The sequence below is a fragment of the Lithobates pipiens genome, unplaced genomic scaffold (genome assembly GCF_037356315.1).
Source record: "Lithobates pipiens isolate NorthernLeopardFrog02 unplaced genomic scaffold, aLitPip1_a1.2 Scaffold_23, whole genome shotgun sequence".
NCBI classification, from domain to species: Eukaryota; Metazoa; Chordata; class Amphibia; order Anura; family Ranidae; genus Lithobates; species Lithobates pipiens.
Genome location: NW_027507785.1, coordinates 315421065 through 315443830, shown reverse-complemented (window position 1 = coordinate 315443830; position 22766 = coordinate 315421065). Strand labels below are relative to the sequence as shown.

The window sequence follows — 22766 nt, the reverse complement described above, 5'->3', positions numbered from 1 at the left end:
TCTTCCAGCCAGGAAATGAGGTGGGCTCTATATGACTTGCTGCAGCTTTTAACGCACATTGTGAGAAGCTCACAGTGTGCAGTGAAATCCGAGGAAGCCATTTCAGTCCAGGAGAGGAAACGGTACAACTGTACAAGAGTTGAGCAACTTTTGCCCTTAATAACAATTATTGTTGTGTGTTTTTTTTTTTTTTAGGAGAATTTTATTTATATATATATATATACACACAGTATCTCACAAAAGTGAGTACACCCCTCACATTTTTGTAAATATTTTATTCTCTTTTCATGTGACAACACTGAAGAAATGACACAATGTAAAGTAGTGAGTGTACAGCTTGTATAACAGTGTAAATTTGCTGTCCCCTCAAAATAACTCAACACACAGCCATTAATATCTAAACCGCTGGCAACAAAAGTGAGTACACCCCTAAGTGAAAATGTCCAATTTGGGCCCAATTAGCCATTTTCCCTCCCCGGTGTCATGTGACTCGTTTAGTGTTACAAGGACTCAGGTGTGAATGGGGAGTAGGTGTGTTAAATTTGGTGTTATTGCTCTCACTCTCTCATACTGGTCACTGGAAGTTCAACATGGCACCTCATGGCAAAGAACTCTCTGAGGATCTGACAAAAAAGAATTGTTACTCTACATCAGGGGTCTCAAACTGGCGGCCCTCCAGGTGTTGCTAAACTACAAGTCCCATGAGGCATTGCAAGTCTGACAGTTACAAGCATGGCTCCCACAGGCAGAGGCATGATGGGAGTTGTAGTTTTGCAACAGCTGGAGGGCCGCCAGGTTGAGACCCCTGCTCTACATAAAGATGTCTAGGCCAGTGATGGTGAGCCTTGGCACCCCAGATGTTTTGGAACTACATTTCCCATGATGCTCATGCATTCTGCAGTTAAGGTGAACATCATGGGGAATGTAGTTTCAAAACATCTGGGGTGCCAAGGCTCACCATCACTGGCCTAGGCTATAAGAAGATTGCCAAGACCCAGAAACTGAGCTGCAGCACAATGGCCAAGACCATACAGAGGTTTAACAGGACAGGTTCCACTCAGAACAGGCCTCACCATGGTCTACCAAAGAAGTTGAGTGCACGTGCTCAGCGTCATATCCAGAGGTTGTCTTTGGGAAATAGACGTATGAGTGCTGCCAGCATTGCTGCAGAGGTTGAAGGGGTGGGGGGGGGTCAGCCTGTCAGTGCTCAGACCATACGCTGCACACTGCATCAAATTGGTCTGCATGGCTGTTATCCTAGAAGGAAGCCTCTTCTAAAGATGATGCACAAGAAAGCCTGCAAACAGCTTGCTGAGGAGAAGCAGACTAAGGACATGGATTACTGGAACCATGTCCTGTGGTCTGATGAGAACAAGATAAACTTATTTGGTTCAGATGGTGTGAGGCGTGTGTGGGGGCAACCAGGTGAGGAGTGCAAAGACAAGTGTGTCTTGCCTATAGTCAAGCATGGTGGTGGGAGTGTCATGGTCTGGGGCTGCATGAGTGCTGCCGGCACTGGGGAGCTACAGATCATTGAGGGAACCATGAATGCCAACATGTACTGTGACATACTGAAGCAGAGCATGATCCCCTCCCTTCAGAGACTGGGCCGCAGGGCAGTATTCCAATATTACGGCCCCAAACACACCTCCAAGACGACCACTGCCTTGCTAAAGAAGCTGAGGGTAAAGGTGATGGACTGGCCAAGCATGTCTCCAGACCTAAACCCTATTGAGCATCTGTGGGACATCCTCATACGGAAGGTGAAGGAGCGCAAGGTCTCCAACATCCACCAGCTCCGTGATGTCATCATGGAGGAGGGGAAGAGGACTCCAGTGACAACCTGTGAAGCTCTGGTGATCTCCATGCCCAAGAGGGTTAAGGCAGTGCTGGAAAATAATGGTGTCCACACAAAATATTGACACTTTGGGCCCAATTTGGACATTTTCACTTAGGGGTGTACTCACTTTTGTTGCCAGCAGTTTAGACATTAATGGCTGTGTGTTGAGTTATTTTGAGGGGACAGCAAATTGACACTGTTATACAAGCTGTACACTCACTACTTTACATTGTAGACAAGTGTCATTTCTTCAGTGTTGTCACATGAAAAGATAGAATAAAATATTTACAAACATGTGAGGGGTGTACTTATTTTATATAAACTTCTTCCTGCTTTTATAATTCTCTTGTTAATTGGCTCTGCTGACCTTTTTGGGACCCGAAGCCAAAGGTGATCTGACAGGTTTAGGTCAAATCAGAATAAACTCGGCTGACACTTGATTAGTGGCGGTCTCTATTACCGGCTGGTTAGGATTGGGCAGTGCCAGGATTGAGGATGGCTGCCAAGTCATGTACACAAGATGCCAAAAAGTTCCTGCATTGCAGAGCGACACTAGAGAGCAGAGCTGTCCCTGGGACACCTGGCACAATGCACAGACACTGGAGGGCGCCGTGCCTGGAATAGTACGTTACCCTGGGTGGGGGGGGGAGGAAGAGCAGCCCCAAGTGTGCCATTCATACCTGGTCCATCATATTGTGACTGCAGACTGCGTGGCACAGCTTAGAAATCCGTAGCAGTCTACAGTAAGACTAGAGTGCCCGGAGAATGTGACACTAAAGATGTCACCATGCCTAAAATACATGGCACTATGACCCCATGCTGCACGGCATTATATGGTGCACTGAGTAGCAGGACAGCTCCACCCTGGGGCCATTGCCTATAATCAGGGGCCATTGCCTATACAATATGGCAGCTCTGCTCTGTAGGGGGCCACGGCTAGCGGGGCAGCTCTGCCCTCATAGGGGGGCGTGGTTAGCGGGGCAGCTCTGCCCTCATAGGGGGCCGCGGCTAGCGGGGCAGCTCTGCCCTCATAGGGGGCCGCGGCTAGCGGGGCAGCTCTGCCCTCATAGGGGGCCGCGGCTAGCGGGGCAGCTCTGCCCTCATAGGGGGCCGCGGCTAGCGGGGCAGCTCTGCCCTCATAGGGGGCCGTGGCTAGCGGGGCAGCTCTGCCCTGTAGGTGGGCCGCGGCCAGCGGGGCAGCTCTGCCCTGTAGGGGGGCCGCGGCCAGCGGGGCAGCTCTGCCCTGTAGGGGGGCCGCGGCCAGCGGGGCAGCTCTGCCCTGTAGGGGGGCAGCGGCCAGCGGGGCAGCTCTGCCCTGTAGGGGGGCAGCGGCCAGCGGGGCAGCTCTGCCCTGTAGGGGGGCAGCGGCCAGCGGGGCAGCTCTGCCCTGTAGGGGGGCAGCGGCCAGCGGGGCAGCTCTGCCCTGTAGGTGGGCCGCGGCCAGCGGGGCAGCTCTGCCCTGTAGGTGGGCCGCGGCCAGCGGGGCAGCTCTGCCCTGTAGGTGGGCCGCGGCCAGCGGGGCAGCTCTGCCCTGTAGGTGGGCCGCGGCCAGCGGGGCAGCTCTGCCCTGTAGGTGGGCCGCGGCCAGCGGGGCAGCTCTGCCCTGTAGGTGGGCCGCGGCCAGCGGGGCAGCTCTGCCCTGTAGGGGGCAGCTGGGCCCTATAAGGGGCCATGGCCAGTAGGGCAGCTGGGCCCTATAAGGGGCCATGGCCAGTAGGGCAGCTGGGCTCTGTAGGGGGGGCCACGGGCAGTAGGGCAACTGGGCTCTGTAGGGGGGGCCACGGGCAGTAGGGCAACTGGGCTCTGTAGGGGGGGCCACGGGCAGTAGGGCAACTGGGCTCTGTAGGGGGGGCCACGGGCAGTAGGGCAACTGGGCTCTGTAGGGGGGGCCACGGCCTGTAGGGCAACTGGGCTCTGTAGGGGGGGCCACGGCCTGTAGGGCAACTGGGCTCTGTAGGGGGGGCCACGGCCTGTAGGGCAACTGGGCTCTGTAAGGGGGGCCACGGCCTGTAGGGCAACTGGGCTCTGTAAGGGGGGCCACGGCCTGTAGGGCAACTGGGCTCTGTAAGGGGGGCCACGGCCTGTAGGGCAACTGGGCTCTGTAAGGGGGGCCACGGCCTGTAGGGCAACTGGGCTCTGTAGTGGGGGGCCACAGACAGTAGGGCAGCTGGGCTCTGTAGTGGGGGGCCACGGCCAGTAGGGCAGCTGGGCTCTGTAGGGGGCCATAGCCAGAAAAGCAGCTGGGCTCTGTAGGGGGCCACGGCCAGTAGGGCAGCTCGCCCCTGTTGGAGACATGGCCTGTAATCCCTGGCACAGTGCACTGAAGAGCCTGGCATAGCCAAGTGTATTTGGCACATTGCAATGGTCCTTTTAAAACAGGGCAATGTCAGGAATGCAAGGAAAATGAAAAATATCCATTATTGTGTTGACCTCAAGTAAATGCTTTTGAAAAAAAAAAGTGGTTTTCTGTGGAACAAATAAATTCCAAAAATTTGCATGCTGTAGTTGCACTACAGGTCGACTGTGACCCTTCTGGTGCCCACATAGGTTGGTACAGAACGAGCCGTTGTGTATTTCTTGCTCTCGAACAATCTCTGCCTCTCCCCAGTCAGATCATGCCTGGCATGCCACCAGAGCTACCGGGTGAATCCTAAAATACCTGTCGTTTTCCTTCTCTCTGCCACGTTGGCGCCAGAGGGCAGACGTGCCTTGTGGTCTTCACCGTCCCACCGTAACCGGCCTCCTCCACCAAAAGAATAATTTTTCTCGCAGAGAAACCTCCAAGTCTTCCTGTGAAGGTGTAAAGTAAAAAAGCTCCGTAGATGTTGGAAATTGCCCGTCCTCTGACATTGATCGCTGGGGACATGTGTAAGACGCGTTCTTCGGTTACACTTAGAAACCACTTTGACTTGGGATCCGGAGCTATTTTTGGTCTCCTCTCCCTGAATGTCTCAACTGGTGGATTTGACATTGCTGCTCCTGAAATTAATTTCTTCCATTTACCTCCGTGGTATTTGTTTTATTTCGCACACTGATTTATCTCCTGGGTGGATTTTGATGATTTGAAGTAATGGATGACAGCCCTCTGCCGCTGCTTACGGTGCCGACGGCGCCGTATTACCAGCAGAGACCGGGAACAAGCGGGCTGAGGAAGAGGACGTACTATTTCGAGACCAAGCCGAACTACCTGCAGAACTTCGTACAAAGCATTTTTTTCTCCATCGACCTCCGAGACCGCCAAGGGTCCACCATGGTGGTGGGCGGGGACGGAAGATATTTTAATAAGTTCGCCATCGAGACAATTGTTCAAATGGCTGCCGCAAATGGGGTTGGTAGAATGTATTCATGCGTTTTTTGTTTTTTCCTAAACTTCATGTTAGACCACTTTTTTATATATTTTTTTCATACATTTTTTTATTTTTATAATCTATAATATTTATTTTATAATTTATTTTTTTATTTTTTATGTTTTTAACCCTTATTATGGAGTATTCGTATGTAGTTTTTCCTGTAAATGAATATTTGTGGTTTTTCCTGTTCTGTGAATGTTGACATTTGTGGCGTTTTTGATTTGTCATCTTGCCAGAAGGGAACATTTTATGTAGCATTGCCTATCTGACGGGATGACAGAGCTAACGTGCTTTTAAGATTCCTCGAATGAGTGAGATTTTGATTCTGACAAGTAAAGAAGGGGGGGTGGCAATGACGAAGGCCAGTTTCCAGTCTCCGCCTTCGCAGCTGTAACAAATAAGTTCTACAAATTGTGTTTTTAAATACAGCTATTTGTTTGTCTTTTTATTTAAATTTTAAGCTTGTAAACTATTTTTTTATTATTTATTTATTAAAGAGAAAAGATACATTTTAGGCTTTAAATTCTTCCACTACCATTTCTATAGTTTATTGATAAATAAATCAATAATAAAGGCGATTATAACAACATTCAGGCTACAAGTAAATATTTGCTCTATGCAATAATGGCTTCTTTTTTTTTATTTTTTTTTTTAATTTAGGCTTCAAATTCTTCCACTACCATTCTAATATCATTTATTGATAAATCAATAATAAAGGCCATTATAACAACATCCATGTTGCGTGTAAATATTTGCTCTATGTAATTATGGCTTATATTTTTTCTTTTCCTTTTTAGATGGTTTTATATGAAAAAAAGTATTTGCTGGTCAATTGTAACACATTGTAATTTTTTATTATTTTTTTGGGGGTTTCTAAATTCTCTAGAATCTATAACTACATTTTTTTTTTTTTACTTAAAACAAAAAAAAAAACATTGTTTTGAATAGAAAAGCAAAGTAGTAAAACGTATATATGTGTGTGTGTGTGTGTGTGTGTGTGTGTGTGTGTGTATATGTGTGTGTATATGTATATGTGTATAATATATATAAATTTTATTTAAATGTATTAAAAAAGTAAATAAAACAGAAATGTCTGAAGAAGGAAGGTTTTGGTTTATACATTTTTGCTGTGTTTAATTGCAGTCTCTTTGTAAAAAAAAAAAAAAATCTTTAAAGTCTGAGCCGTTTTTTGAACAGATTAGATGTATGTGTGTGTGTGTGTGTGTGTGTGTGTATATATATATATATATATATATATATATATATATATATATATATATATATAATGTAATGTATGTGTATATATAACATATTACACATTTTTTATTTTTTTTCCCTCATATAGCTGTGTTATTAAAATTGTATTTTTACGTAAAACAAAAAAAAAGCCTTTGTTTTGAATAGAAAAGCAAAGTGGTAAAACGCCTGTAAGCCCCATTTTTTTGACATCTGTTCCATAGAGGAGATTTCCCTTCATTTCCTGTCTGATACAGGACGTTATTGGAAATTTCTGCAAAGTGAGTGGAAATTCTCTCATCTAAGTTGTCGAAGCAACGGGTACCCCTTGTATTTTACGACAACTCAGTTGAACTTTTTCATTACTTGAGATGACTATGACCCTCCAACCCAGTTCAGATCTCTGAATTCTCTGAATTTTGCAAGCCTTGAAGCAGGACCCTTGCAAACCCCAAAAATAGTACTGGTGACAACCAGGGATTCCCTCATCTTGGAAGGATTTCCTCTCACTTCCTGTTTTTTGGCTATGGGACAGGAAGTGGAGGGAAATCTTCCCCATGGGACAATTTGACAAAAAATAAAAACCCCTCCCTTAATCCTAAATGAAGAAAAAAAAAATTGCCTTTTAGTTCTATTTCTAAGCTTCTATGAGATTTTAGTGATTGGGATTACATCTACGCTTAAAAGTTCTGGCTTGAGTTCTACTTTAAGTAGCTGAATGCTGGAAGGAATGAAGGAAGGAAGGAGGTATTTGTATGTTTATATAGTAATGTTGGTATTTTAGTGTCAGGGCTCGATGAAACAATCAATTTACTGCCTAAAGAATTTTAAAAAATAGTTTTCTTCGAAAAAAAAAAATTTTTTACCCTGCATTTCTTATTTCAGATTGGCCGGCTAGTCATCGGACAGAATGGCATCCTCTCCACCCCGGCCGTGTCCTGCGTCATCCGTAAGATCAAGGCCATCGGCGGCATCATCTTGACCGCCAGCCACAACCCCGGCGGTCCCAATGGAGACTTCGGAATTAAATTCAACACTTCTAACGGAGGTCAGTAGGTCATCTCTACTTTATAAATTGATGGGGGGGTGGGGGGCTCTATATATTGGCCAGGGTGAATTGCTATGAATACCTGTGCTAAAAGCTTGGTCAGCGGTAAAGGATGTTTTCGTTCCAATCCTTCTGTGCATATCTCCCTGGACACCCCATTATGGTTTAATCCCAAGCGGTCGGGATTTTTCAATCCCTGATCCATATATTTGGGAGAGTAGAGGTATTGCATACTTGGATCTGTCTTGAGGGTCATTTGCAGACCTTCAATAGGTAAACCATACTGGTGCTTTAACCTAACTCAATTCTGTTTAGATATTTACAGCTCAGACCTGCCTTTTTAATACTCAATTTGACCATTGGCAAGTTGCTCTCTATAACTCGACTCTGGAAAATCTCAGGGATGAGTCCATGGTCAAACCTCTGTCCACCATTTATAAAGAGTTACTACCATCGATTTCATACTGGACTCGAGTCCCTCAGAACTAAGTAGCTTGTTGACTTAGACGAGGAAGATTGGGAAATGTGGGAATGAACTTTTTCACAATTGGTGTCCACCAGGAATAGGTTCATTCAGTTTAAGATCCTGCTTGGAGTCTACCTCACCCCCATGTTAGGATATACTCATCTGTCCTGGCCATCTGCTGAAGGTGTGGTTCAGTCTCGGTGGATTTCAACCATGTCTTCTGGCAGTGTGCCCAAATCCATATGTTCTGGTCACCCGTGACTTCATTCATTCTCTCTGTCACCACCATTCAGGTGCCACTAAAGAGTGAGGTGTGTCTGCTGGGACTGGTAGACCTTCTAGCTCTCTGTAGGGCCTCCAGAACAATTTTGGGTTTATTACTTAATTGTGCCCATAAAGCTATCGTACTCGGGTGGAAATCCTCCTCGGTTCCTTGGCGAAACTTTTGGCAAAATTTGGTTAATTTGGCTTTACCACTTAAAGAGGAAGTAAACCCTGATGAGTTTACTTCCTCTTTGATTCCCTGCAAAGGTAAAGCATAATGGACTACTATGCATCGCATAATAGTCCATTATGTGTCACTTACCTGACACCGGAGCCAGCGAAGTCACCGCTGTCCCCTGTAGTCCGCAGCATCCATCTTCTTGGTGGGTCTCGCTGCTCCGCCGCTGTCATTCGACGAAGCCGCGATGACGTCATGGTACCCGCCACTCGCGGCATATCGCCGTTGACAGCGGCGTGCTCAGTGCCCCTGCACGCTGCTGTCTACGGCGCAAGCGCCGTAGACAGCGGTGCCTGTCTTTCGGCAAATATACCTACACGGTTTAGGAGATATTTCTAAGCCCCTGTACACATGGTCGGAGATTTCGACAACCAAATCCGTCGGATCTCGTCCGAAACTGTTGCATACACACGGTCGGACTAAGTTGTCGAAAAATCCAATCATTCAGAACGTGATGACATAATTTCGTTACGATGGGACTACATTCAGGCTAGTAGCCAATAGCTTTGATGTAGGAATTTGATCTGAGCATGCGTGGCACTTGGTCCGATCAAAATTCTCTACACATGATCGGAGTATGTCTGATCGAACCAGTTGGTCGGAAAATATTTCCAACAAGTTGGAAAATTGGGTCCGACGGATATTCAGACGGAATCAGTCCGATGCATACCACACACAGTCGGATTATCCGACAACACGGTCCGATAGGACACATTCCGACGGATTCTCCGACCGTGTGTACAAGGGCTTAGACCTACAGGTAAGCCTTAATCTAGGCTTACCTGTTGGTCAAAGTGGTTTGTGAGGGTTTACAACCACTTTAAGGCTACTTGCGTTTCTCGTGGCTGCTCCACAAAGTTTCACAAAATATGGGATATATCCCCGTCTACAACTATTGATTCTACTACGCCTGAGTAACACATATACCAGTGTAATTTATGTGTTCCAGAGCAATGGTATTCCATGTTATTACTCTTTGTGATTTAGAGTACTTGGCTAGGTGATCACACCTGCAAAGGTGCCTTGTTTATTGTCCTCCTTTGTCCCTAAGCCCTGATTTCAGGTATAAACTCACCTGTACTAAACCTTTGAACCTTAGATATAAAAGGATTTTCAAAAAAAAAATGCCCAGAGTGGGCAAAAAGCCAACATGGGGGCTGGGGCATCGACCATAGAATTGCAGACTTTACAAAAATTGTTAATGTCCTTATAGGAGATCCTGAGGAATGTAGAAAAGGTCAAAGATAGACAGCCAACACCTTTCAAGGTCCAACCCCCCCACATCCTTCATTGTGGGTTAAATGCTGGCAAAAATGGAAAAAGGATACTGGACAACAGATTGGATACAAAGCTGTTGATATGGGTCGCAGGTAGCAGATACTGCATTAAGCTGCAAAAGACCCATGTAAATATCCTAAGTAAAAACAAATAAAAAATAAAACAGTAGAAAGTTTGGAAGTCCTGCTATAAACATTTGCTGTCTCAGCATAGACTGACCCATGCTGCACAACTGTTTTTTTTTTATATACAATTAATCTAAGGTTCTCTCTTACTTTCCATTAAAGTCCACCTAAGCCTTAAAGCAGAACTCCGGGCAAAAACTTTTTCTTATTTCCTTGATCTCCTACTTTCACCAACTATGGCATCCATCGTCATCTGAGCTCTGTAGTTCGTATCTAATAGCCTGCTGATTTTAAAGAAAAGCTGTTAATCCCCGGGGGGTTTCTGTTTGTAAGACCCATTCCTCCTGTACCTCCAGCCACCGGTCTTGCCACTTCCCATTTGTAGTCCTATCTACAGCAAGCAGGGATGTATGTCCGTCCCCGCTTGCTGTAGTGGGCGGAGGGGTCTAGTAAACCCTCGGTCTGTACCGCCCATAGAGGTGGTCTCCTCCTCCCTCCTTCTCTGCTCCCTGCTAGCACCGCCCCCCGACCACCATACTGATGAGGTAGCACTTATATGCCACACTGATGAGGTAGCAATGATATGCCGCGCTGATGAGGCAGCGCTGATATGGCATGCTGATATGGCGCGCTGATGGGCACTGATAAGCTGCACTGATAAGTAGTGAACACAGCTCACTGGCAAATATCGATAGGAAGGGTTTCCACTGTCCCTGCAAAGTTTTTTTTTTTTTTTTTTTTATGTCTTATTTTCAGTCTGTGTATTATATGTGACGTTACATATCACAGAGACTGGAATTGTGGTAATATTAAAGTTTGTTGAGATTTCCATACATTAGAGAGTGCCACCATTATTGTGTTATTGATTAGTAAGTTAGCGCTTCACCTTTTTTTTTTCTCCTCATGCCGACCTTTACTTGTGCCTTTACTTGATGCAGCATGTCCCGGCTCTGTCTGTGTTGCATCTAGGGATGTGCTCATATACACCATACAACCACTGATTGCTGTTCGAAAGATCTCAAAGCTACAGCAGGCGGAGGAATGTTTCTAATACTGAATTACAGCAGAGCACAGCGGGTATAATATATAATTATGGACATGTGTGTACAGTTCAGTGATATGTTTGTCTCCTGTTGCGGCTAGAGGAGGAGAGCGCAAACATGCTTTTCATTTATAAGGCTGCAACCTACCTATCCTGCTGTGTGTTGCCAAATAGCATGGCTGGTTGGCTGGCTGGCTGGCTGCAGAATGAGGGGGTGATATATGAAGTGGGCTTCTTCACATTTAACATGGACAGGCCTAGTGTACTCTCCCTCGTTCACTGTAATTCCCGAAGCATGATTGGAAATGTAGTTTGATTATAGTGTAGATAGAAGATAATGTGATGCAATCCCTGGTGTAACACCTCCTCCTTGGCAGAATAGATGCTGCATTTTTTGAATTACAGAACGGACTTCCTGAAAATGCAATTGGAGTTTTCAGTGGTAAGGAATGTCACAAATGTAATAACTGTTTAGTGTTTTGTGTAAAGGGGGGGGGGGGGGGGGGTGTACTTATTTGTGGATTTTTTTTTGTCGATCCCAGAGTTCTGCTTTAAAGTTTACTCAGCCCTGATGAAGGGGGAATTTTGAACCTGGAACACGTTGGATGTTTTCTGTGATCATTTTAATGGACTATCAAAAAATTTGATCTGTTGTATGTTTTATGCTTTGAAGTTCCCACTGCACCAAAAATGGTGAATTTACCCCAGATTGTGACCTGTGCCTGAATTATTTATATATATAAATGTATATATATATATATGTCCGTCCTTGTCTGTGGCAGGGCCGGCACCCGAAGCCATCACAGATAAGATCTTCCAGCTCAGCAAAACCATCGAGGAATACGCCATCTGCCCAGACCTGAAGGTTGACTTATCGACTATCGGCAGACAACAGTTCGATCTGGAGAACAAGTTCAAGCCGTTTACCGGTAAGGACATCCGTGTTTTTCTATTTAACGTAACTGCTTCCCGCCCGCATCGTAAAATGATGGACGGGAACCCTATTGTTCTGGGAGGAAGTCATGAAGCCTTTCCTGAGAACGTGCCTCGCGCGATTGCTCCTCCGACTTTGGCGCAATCTGTCATCCGCTGCCTCCACCGGACTGATGACTGATCACTATACCGGCCTGCTGCCAGTGTCATGTGATTGCTGCGACCAATCGCATAACGGTTGTAAACAGTGAATGGTTGTACGCAAATGTTTTGCTACCTGTGATTGGCCACAGTGATCAAATGGTACAAACAGGGCTAATCACAACAATAGACAGTGTCTACACACTGTCATTCAGTAAAAAATATTTGCTTATAGCAGTAAAATTCGCTGCTATAAGCAAAGATAGTACAGTGTTTTCCTGAAAATAAGACCTAGCGTTATTTTCCAGGAGGGCTGCAATATAAGCCCTACCCTAAAAATAAGCCCTAGTTTAACCACTTGAGACCCGCAATACGTCTATTGACATCATGGGGTTTCGCTGGTTATATCTAAATGATGCCTGAGTCCACAGACATCATTCAGATATTGCCGTTTTCAGCCGGCGATTCCCTACACCATAAGAACGATCATATCGGCTGTTCCGCCGCTTGATCGTTCTTACGGGCGGCGGGAGGGGACGCCTCCCGCCGCCCTCCGGTGCTTCTACCGACTCACCGTTTCCATCGGTGAGTCGGTCACAGGATCCGCCGGCCCCAGCATGTGATCATAGATATTTCCGGTGGACTAGATTGTCCCCGGAGTCTCTATGATCGTTCGGAGGCCGGGCGCGATGTTATGACGTCACGCCCGGCCTCGGTATTCAAATTAACGGCGCCAATCTGGCTAGGAAGCCAGGATCGTTTATTTTTTTTTTTTATTCTTCCCAGCCTAGAGGTGAGATATGGGGTCTTATTGACCCCATATTTCACTGTAAATATGTCCGATCGTGCCATATTCCTATTACAAGGGATGTTTACATTCCTTGTAATAGTAATAAAAGTCATCAATTTTTTTATTTTTTTAAGTGTAAAACTAAAAAAATAAAAATAAAATTAACAATAAGAAAAAAAAAAAAAAATGTTTAAGCGCCCCTGTCCCCGTGAGCTCGCACACAGAAGCGAACGCATACATAAGTCCCGCCCACATATGAAAACGGTGTTCAAACCACATGTGAGGTATCGCCGCGAACGTTAGAGCGAGAGCAATAATTCTAGCCCTAGACCTCCTCTGTAACCCAAAACATGTAACCAGTAAAAATTTTTAAAGCGTCGCCTATGGGGATTTTTAAATACCAAAGTTTGGCGCCATTCCACGAGCGCGTGCAATTTTGAAGCGTGACATGTTGGGTATCTATTTACTCGGCGTAACCTCCTCTTTCACATTATGCAAAAAAATTGGGCTAACTTTACTGTTTTTTTTTTTTGTTTAAGCATGAAACTGTTTTTTTTTCTGAAAAAAACGTGTTCGAAAAATTGCTGCGCAAATACCGTTAATAAAAAGTTGCAATGACCGCCATTGTATTCTCTAGGGTCTTTGCTAAAAAAAACATATATAATGTTTGGGGGTTCTATGTAATTTTCTAGCAAAAAAATTAGGAATTTTACATGTAGGAGAGAAATGTCAGAATTGGCCTGGGTCTGAAGTGATTAAAATGCGTGTACTATCCTATAATCCACTCTATTACAGTAGTATATAATGCACCATGTGTGTGTTTTTTAAATATAATTGCTGGAAAGAGAGCTCTGGTGTGTCACAGAACAAAGGTATTTGGCACCATTATAATATGGAAACACACACATTTACATTATATACTACTGTAATACAGTGGATTATAGGATTTTACAAGCATTTTTAACTCAGTTCACACTGGGGATTCCTGTCAGGCAGGGAGAGAGGGGGGGGGTGAGAAGACGTGCATTACATGGTAAGACCTACCCAGAAAATAAGCCCTACTGTGTCTTTTGTTGCCAAAATGTTACAGTATGTAAAAAAACATAAAATATATATAAAAAAAAAAAAAAATATATATATATATATATATTATATGTGTGTATAGGTACACACATGGTGTGATCAGATGCTTGGAGGAGACATCTGGCATCTAATAGACTCCAGATCTCTCCATAAAGAGTACCTGCCACATGCCTATTACTGTCACAAGGGATGTTTACATTTATTTATTTTTTATAAAGAACCCGTGTAAAAAAACAAAAGATCATAAAAGAAAAAACATTTTTTTTAAAGCGCCACTGTGATTACGCACAAAGGTGCTTGCACCACACTTGTGAGGTATTGCAGTGAGTGGTATAGTATCGTGACGGCAATAATTCTAACACCGCACCTCCTGTGTAACTCTAAACTGGTACCCTGTAAAGGCTTCTAAAGCATCATCTATAGGGATTTTTACATATTGTAGTTTGGCGCCGTTCCACGCACCTACGCAATTTTAAAGCGCGACATGTTAGGCATTTATTTACTTGGCATAACTTCATCTTTCATAATTTATCAAACAATTGAGTATTTTATTGTTTTTTTTTTTTTCATATTAAAACTCATTAAATTGTATTATTTCACAAAAGCAATGCATTTAAAAAAAAAAAAACTGCTGCGCAAATATTGTCGTTAGAGCGATTTGTTTCACATTCGTTATTTTTAAAACCGATTTGAAATTTTGGCAGACGGCTATATTCATTCTGTTCTATTTTATTCTATTTTCTTATGTTTTATTTTGTTCTATTCTATTCTTTTATCTTGTATTTTATTCTAGTCTATTCTTTTATTTTTTACTCTATAAAGCAGCATAAGTCGGAATCATCATCTTATTTCACTTTTATGCCTTACTGTATAGATTGCAATATGTGACACAAAAAGACGCCACCTGCTCACACCTATAGCTGGCTATCACAGTAAGAAGCATGGAAAGCTAACAACAGATACAAACAAACCCAAGGATAAACCGAGGAAAAACCAAGCTTTACTTACCACCAGCCCACAGATTGATTGCAATATGTTTACATTTCAATTTTGCATTCATTTTCAAATGAAAACCTTTTTTTGTCCTAATTGTAACAGAACGTCCCACACTCCGCTTGAGTGCAGTATACCACTTCCTCCAGTCTGAGCATGGATATCAGATATTATAGCAACCTATTGCAATCAAGAACCAGGCATGACTCGTTTGGCTGCAAAGCTTGGAACTCTCTTTTTGAAATTGACACATACTTTTATATCCCACAGGAGGACATCCGTTCTCCTGTTAATATTACCCTAACCTGTACACAGGAATATAATTCCAACAACTGACATATATTATAAATATTACATTTAATTAGCCACCTGGATGACTCAGAGGTCTCCTTCCAGGTCAGACTTGCCGACTTTGAGCTCACAAGGTACAATACACATTATTACAAGTATAAACACATCCCTCAGTGGTTTGCTAGCAGACAGACAATACTGTAGGTGAGTAATTTAGCACCATAAACAATACAAACGGTGATCCCCCCCCCTTCCTCAAACTACTTAGTAGACAACAGGAGACCCAGGGCTTTCCAGATCTCATTCCATCTTTCTTTTAACATACATCTGTCCACTGAGTCCCAAGCTGGGGGGGGAGCCTATCATGGCTTCCTTAATAATGTAATTTTTGCATTAAATAACAGAACATCTTTTTAAATGCTCGTAGCTCCATCAAATGGCAGGGCCCATAGTTGGTAGACCTTCATTGCAGGATCACCAGATATGATTTCTCTTCATTTGTCTTTCACAGTTGAGATTGTGGATTCGGTGGAGGCGTATGGAAACATGCTGAGGAATATCTTTGACTTCAGTGCCTTAAAAGAACTGCTTTCAGGACAGAACCGGCTGAATATCCGGCTCGACGCCATGCACGGAGGTAACCTGTCTGGGGTAAAAAATTCATAACATTTGCTCTACGAATTAAAAATATCTCTAGTCAGTTTTTTTTTTCTTAATTTGAGATCGGGGTGCCCAATCTTTTGAAGAGTGAGGGCCACTTAAAGCGGAGGTCCGCTGAAAAAAAAAACGATTAAAGGCCAGCAGCTACAAATACTGCAGCTTCTGACTTTTAATATATGGACACTTACCTGTCCAAGGAGCCCGCGATGTCGGCAGCAGAAGCCGATCTGTCCGTCGGCTCTCGGCTGCTGCCACCGCCATCCTCGGTAATGGAATCAGGAAGTGAAGCCGTGTGGCTTCACTTCCTGGTTCCCTACTGCGCATGCGCAAGTCGCGCTGCGCGTCCTCACTGGTCCCTGCTATGTTCTGTCTCCCAGAAGACAGCGGAGGAGGACAGAGTAGGCGCCGGAAGTGGCGTAGGTCACCGCGAACGCCGCAGTGATCTATGCCAACGCTGATGCTCTGGGATGGCTGGTCCGCAACCCATGATCTAGACCTGCCAGCCCACCATCCCGGAGCAGGAGGTCACCCGCCCAGGGCCAGATTAAGAACTTCGTGGGCCTGGTGCTGAAGATTTTTGTGGGGCCTTTTATAAACAATAAATAAATAAAAATGCAAACTATTTTTGTTATAACAAATTAAATTAGAGAGAGAGAGGGAGAAAGGGGATGAAAGAGGTGTGAGGGGTAAGGGAGGGAGGATGAGAGAGAAAGGGGGGGATGGGAGAGAGAGGATGCATATGAGCATGTGTGGGAATGACATCAAAGCAGCCTGGCCAAGGCAAGTGTCCGAAGGCACAGAACCCAGAAGGAAGACCGGGTGAAGATGGAAGTGCTCGGGCTCCGCCAGATTGATCACAGCACAGCACTGGAGGGCTCAGTCTGACAGGTAAGTGTACCCTAATGTGCTAATATGCTGGGCATAATTGTACATTGTGGCATAACCTACCCCAGGACCTCTAAAAAGTAGTAATGTTAGAAAAGTTTACTACCGCTTTAATATCACAGGCGCCTGTCATGGGGCCCCCTACCTGTGGCCCTTGGGCAGTGCCTAAGTACATAGTTGTCAACATTTCAAAAATATTTTCAGGGACGCTTTTTTTACAAGTGCTATATCTGGAGTAGCTGACATCCCCTATGTTCCTCTATACATCACAATAGTAATTACAAAATTAAATAAGTACTAATAATGGGGCAGAACAAATATGAGGACTGTGAGATTTCCTTTAGTTGAACTAACAAAAGTGTGCCCATTCTAGAGCTGGTAACATTGAGGATATTCAGTATAATTTTAAATAACAGTTTTTGTGGGTAAGAGGCATAGGGGAGGAGTATGAATGGTATAAAAGTGGGAAGTATGTGCAGGTGAGGGAGAGGAATGTGGAGGGTCTAACAGTGGGCACTATGTACATGAGAGGAGTGCAGAGGGTATGGCAGAAGGCACTATGTACAGGAGAGGAGTGTGTAGGGTATGACAGTGGGCAGTATGCACAGCAGAGGAGTGTAGGGGATATGACATTGGGCACTATGTAGAAGAGAAGAGTGTGGAGGGTATGACAGTGAGCAATATCTACAGGAGTGTGGAGGGTATGACAGTGGGCCCTATGTACAGGAGAGAAGTGTGGAGAGTAGGACAGTAAGCAGTAATTACAGGAGAGGAGTGTGGAGAGAGGGTATGACGGTGGGCACTATGTATAGGAGAAGCGTATGGAGGGTATGACAGTGAGTAGTATGTACAGGAGAGGAGTGTGGAGGGTATGACAGTGGGCACTATGTATAGGAGAGAAGTGTTGGAGGTATGACAGTGGGCACTATGTATAGGAGAGAATTGTGGAGAGTATGACAGTGGGCACTATGTATAGGAGAGGAGGATGAAGTAATCTGGGAATGAAAAATGGAAAGGTTTGTGGAAGGATGTTTAGGGACTGCGTAGTGGTTAAGCTGGCCATACATGGATTGAAATTACACCAATTAAGCAGAGACCAGCCATAGTTGATCTATGTATGGGCTAGCTGGTTTTACACAAGTCAACCTATTAACCGACTTGAGTACAACCAGCCTGTCAAGTTTTCCCCAAAACAATCAGTGCTGCCAGCTATAGTTAGCAACACTAATCATTGTATTCACTGGCAGAACACAATAACACTGCGGGAGTGATTGCCCCATTCACAGGGCAGCAGGTGAGAGGGTGTGTGGGGACAGGCTGGGGAGAGATGCTAGTCAGTCCCTGGGTAGGCACTGGTTAGTATCAGAGCCAGATACACACAGATTACATACGCCACCATCGTTACTGTGAGAGCAAGAATTCTAGCACTAGACCTCCTCTGTAACTCTAAACATGTAACCTGTAAAAAAATGTAAAGCATCGCTTAGTACACAACAAAAAATCGTGCTAACTTTAGAGTTTTTTTTTTAATGAATGAAACGTTTGAAAAATTGCTGCGCAAATATCGTGTAACATTGCAAAGACCACCATTTTATTCCATAGGGTGTCTGCTAAAACAATATATAATGCTTGAGGGTTCTGAGTAATTTTGTAGCATAAAAAAAATGATGATTTTTACATGTAGGAGAGAAGTCTCAGAATGGGCCTGGGTGGCAAGGGGTTAATTATCATAAGTAATATAAAAATAATTATTATAAGCTATGTGAGTTCATCCTCTGAGTCTGCTGCAGAGTGTTCCAGCTTGTATTTATACTGACCGCTCTGTATGTAGCTTATGACAGTCTGCGCAAGGAGCCCCGTATCCATAGATGATAGCAGCCCCATATTTTAACCAGTGCTGGAGTGGGTCTTTAGCTACCTACTCCCCAAATGTGGGGTCTCTGTGACTGATCGCCGAGCTACAATCCTCGTACAAGTCTATCTTTAAAAAAAAAAAAAAAAAAATTTTTTTTTTTTTTTTCTTTTTGGGCAAATGGGCCTATCTTGAGAAAGGGGCCTGGAGCTGCAGCTCCAATAGCCCCTATGTTAATCCGGCCCTGCACCCGCCACATCAGAGGGCTCTGCAGGCCACATGTGGCACCCCTGTTTTAGAGTGTGGAAGAGTCAGAAGCCCTGTTAGGTATTTGTTATCAGATTGTGATGCCCTGCTGGGATATGGTGCCCTAGTTAAAGCGGAGTTCCACACATTTTTTTAGTTAATTAAAAGTCAGCAGCTACAAAAATTGAAAAAAAAAATAAACAGAGACTCACCTGTCCGGCGGTCCAGCGGAGCGAACCCGGAGCCTCGGTTCTCTCCCCCTCCTCTCTGCTGGCGCCGTCATAGCCACTGTGGGCTGTGACAGCTTTTGGCTTCATGGCCGGGAGCGCACTGCGCATGCACGAGCCTAGTGTCCAGGCAATCTTCTGGGACTTGTCACATGTCCCAGAAGATTGCTGGCAGGGAGGGGCTGCCTAGGGGGAGAGGAGGAGTCGCCTAGGCGGCCAAGCGCAGGAAGAAGGAAGTGGGACAGGAAGTCCCACTCTAAACTAAGTACCCACCCCCAACAAAATGACATGCCAAATGTGGCATGTCAGGGGGTGAAGAGTGCTTAAACAGAAGTTCCAAATTTAGGTGGAACTCCGCTTTAAGTGTGACCTCTGGTTTTCAGAAGATTACTGGCAGGTTTCTTTCTTTTAGAGTGGAAGCTGTAGGTGCTCGTGGATTAAAGTCCCAGAAAAATAGGAGGAGGGCTTTACAAGTCCACATATAGTTTTTTAATAGTCTTGATGAAGGCGGTCTTGTAATGCCCCTAAAACCACTCTATGGCCACTCTATGCTGGGTTCCTCTGATTATTCTGTCAGCTATATATGTATTTTTTCTCATTTGAGAAATATAAGAATAATTTATTGGCACATGTAGGAAAACAAAGCTAACGCGTTTCAGCTGGAGAGCCTTGGTCACGCATCTGCTTTTTTGTTTTCCTACATGTGCCAATAAATTATTCTTGTGGACTGGAGTTTCCGGCTATTTTTCTATTTTGTCTACCTATTTGGGTGTTTAGAGGACACCGCAGCCTGAACACCCACCTGCGGATTCTGCCCTGCCTGTTGGTATCCCCCTGTTCTGAGCGCTGCACCTCTCTGTTTGTCAATGTAACAAATGTTCCAAAAGCAAAAAGTCAGGAAGGGGGTGGGGGGGGGGGCCCACTTCAAGGCTCAGCTTCGCCATGGTGTTTTCTGTTTTCATTCCTCAGTTGTCGGGCCGTATGTAAAGAAGATCCTTTGCGAGGAGCTTGGGGCCCCGGCAAACTCTGCTGTAAATTGCATCCCTCTGGAAGATTTTGGAGGGCATCACCCTGACCCCAACCTGACCTACGCATCGGAGCTGGTGAACACCATGAAGACGGGGGAGTACGACTTTGGGGCAGCGTTCGATGGTGATGGGGTAAGGGCACGTGCAAGGTACTAGGAATAAGTACTTTTTATTAACGCTGAACTCCAGGCACAAAAAACCTTCAACCTAAAAAAATATATATATTCTCCCAAAAAACAGGATATAAATCCACTTTGTGTGCACCAAATGCCTCTGCTAACCCAGATATTACCTTGTAAAATTAGAAGTGACATCATCACTGTGCTGTACCTAGCCTGTGCAGAGTAGCAGAGCTGTGGGAGGGGCCCAGCAGGCCCCACCCACTACAGGCTGCCTGCAGAAAACTACAGGAAAGGGCGGAGACAAGACCGGTCACCCTGCACAAAGGGGGGAGAAGAAGTGAGCGGTCTTTAGTACAGGAAGCTCCTGCTCTTAAACTCGCCCAAAAAAAAAAACACGTTGTGCTTGTGTTGCCATTTATTGTTTAATGGCATGCCAAACACGGCAACAACAAAATGCACATTTTTCACGCAGAAAAAAGGACGCCAAACGCCTGCTTAAGAAGCGTGCGAAGCTCAAGTTACTTTGCCATGTGTGTTTGCATGTAGGACAGCCCAATGAAATAAAAGGGCTGTCTTTATGCATGTGGTGCAAAAAATACACATAGGCGCGGGCGTGATTTTTTGCACTTTTGATGAATGCTAAATGTGAGTGCAGGCCTAATGCTCCTTTTCACACTAGAGAGGTTATTTACTGCACCCCTGAAAAGCGGTCTGGGGTTAATTGCTTTTCAGAGGGCAGCGAAACTATACTTCCACCAGGGTGCCAAGCATTTGGCTCGTGACGTCGCTCCAGTCCTCCAACACTATAGAGTCGATCGGAGACAATCTGGTCTCTGGTAACCTCTATGGCCAGCCGCGTAACCCGCCGGATCGTTTCTCAGGTTCACTGGTTAAACGGTAAGCCCAAGAAACACCAGCGAGCAACGTAAAAAGAGGGGGGCAGGGGGGGGCCCTCCTGCTTCGGAAAGTGATCCAGCAGCTAATTAGCCGCTGGGACCGCTTTCATGAGAGAGCCAGTTGCCTGCTGAAGAAAAAATACCGGGGTTATGGCTGATAGCTTCATCCATAACTCCAGTAAACCACTTGCAAACCGCAACCTATATAAACGTATTGCAGTGTCGGGAAGTGGTGGTTTGATATACATAATATTTGATCATTATAATACTATTACAGCAGTACCTTGGATTACGAGCATAATCTGTTCCAGAAGAATGCTTGTAAACCAAAGCACTCGTATATCAAAGTGATTTTTTTCCCCATAGGAATCAATGGAAACTCAAATAATTAGTTCCAGTGTCACTGCTAGTGTATGCTGTACCGCATGTACGGTACCGGGCCGGAGTGCCTCCGAGCGCCACCAGTGCCTCCCCCGCACCTCTGGCCAAATGTGGTATTGCGCACTTCAGAGGCTTGAATCCTGCCAGTCTTGCAAGACCACGCTCGCAAACAGAGTCATTTAAAAAAATGAAAACACTCATTCGAAACGCTCGTAAACTGCGTTACTAGCAATCCGAGGTTTTACTATAAAAAAAATAAAAAAAATATATATATATATAAAATATTATACCGTGCTAACAGTTTGTGCAGAGCTTTACAATATAAAGTGAGACAGTACAGTTACAATACAAGAAGAGCTTACAATCTAATAGGGAGGGACAAGTGGTAAAAAAAGGTGATAACTGTGGGGGGATTTTTTTAAGGTCACTTTGTAACGTGACCTTTTAAAAAAAAATAAAATAAAAAAAAAAGCCCCGTAGCGCCTGAAGAGAGCCGCTAAAGCACTGCAAAAACGGCTGGCGCTTTAGCACTGTTTTAGCGGTGCTTCAGTGTTAATGGGATCTTAAAGTGGTTGTAAACCATTACAACCAACTTTGACCTACAGGTAAGCCTAGATTAAGGCTTACCTGTAGGTCCATGAAATATCTCCTAAACCTACACGGTTTAGGAGATATTTGCCCAAAGACAGGCACCGCTGTCTACAGCGCATGCGCCGTAGACAACAGCGCCCAGGTGCACTGAGCGCGCTGCTGTCAATGGCAATATGCCGCGAGTGGCGGCTCTCGTGCACATGCGCGGGAGTGACGTCATTGCGGCTTCGCCGAATGACAGCAGCGGAGCAGCGAGACCCACCGAGAAGATGGATGCTCCGGACTACAGGGGACAGCGGTGACTTCGCTGGCTCCTCTGTCAGGTAAGTGACACATAATGGACTACTATGCGATGCACAGTACTCCATTATGCTTTACCTTTGCAGGGAATCAAAGAGGAAGTAAACCCATCAGGGTTTAATTCCTCTTTAAGGCTGTGATATTTATGTTTTTATGATTTTTTTTTTTTTTATATATAAATTTGCAAAGGTTTCAAACAAACTTCTTTCACTTTGTCATTATGGGGCATTGATTGTAGAATTTTGAGGAAAATAATTAATTTAATACATTTTGGAATAAAAAACAAAAAAAAAGTAGAAAAAGTGAAGCGCTGTGAATACTTTCTGAATGGTCTGTATGTGCGGTTTAAGGTGCACTTTCATTGAATTCTATTAGGCCGCGTACACACGCGCGGACTGTTTGCCCAACCTTGTTCGTCAAACAGTTTCGGCAAACAGTCCGCTCAAAATTTGCATGAGCG

At 44.8% G+C, this 22766-nt stretch overlaps 1 protein-coding gene across 2 annotated transcripts in view; it reads left to right on the top strand.

Annotated features, from left to right (window-relative positions):
• The window catches only part of PGM1 (phosphoglucomutase 1), an 85197-nt gene that overhangs the window by 32592 nt on the left and 29839 nt on the right, over window positions 1-22766 (top strand). The window contains exons 1-5 of one of the 2 annotated variants that reach the window (XM_077450561.1): window positions 4806-5168; window positions 7312-7474; window positions 11670-11816; window positions 15630-15755; window positions 19958-20148. In XM_077450561.1, coding sequence (XP_077306687.1) covers window positions 4911-5168; window positions 7312-7474; window positions 11670-11816; window positions 15630-15755; window positions 19958-20148 — 885 coding nt within the window. In that variant the 5' untranslated portion in view covers window positions 4806-4910. Of the gene's footprint in view, window positions 1-4805; window positions 5169-7311; window positions 7475-11669; window positions 11817-15629; window positions 15756-19957; window positions 20149-22766 lie in introns of those variants that run through there. The other variant, XM_077450562.1, reaches the window with a different exon arrangement.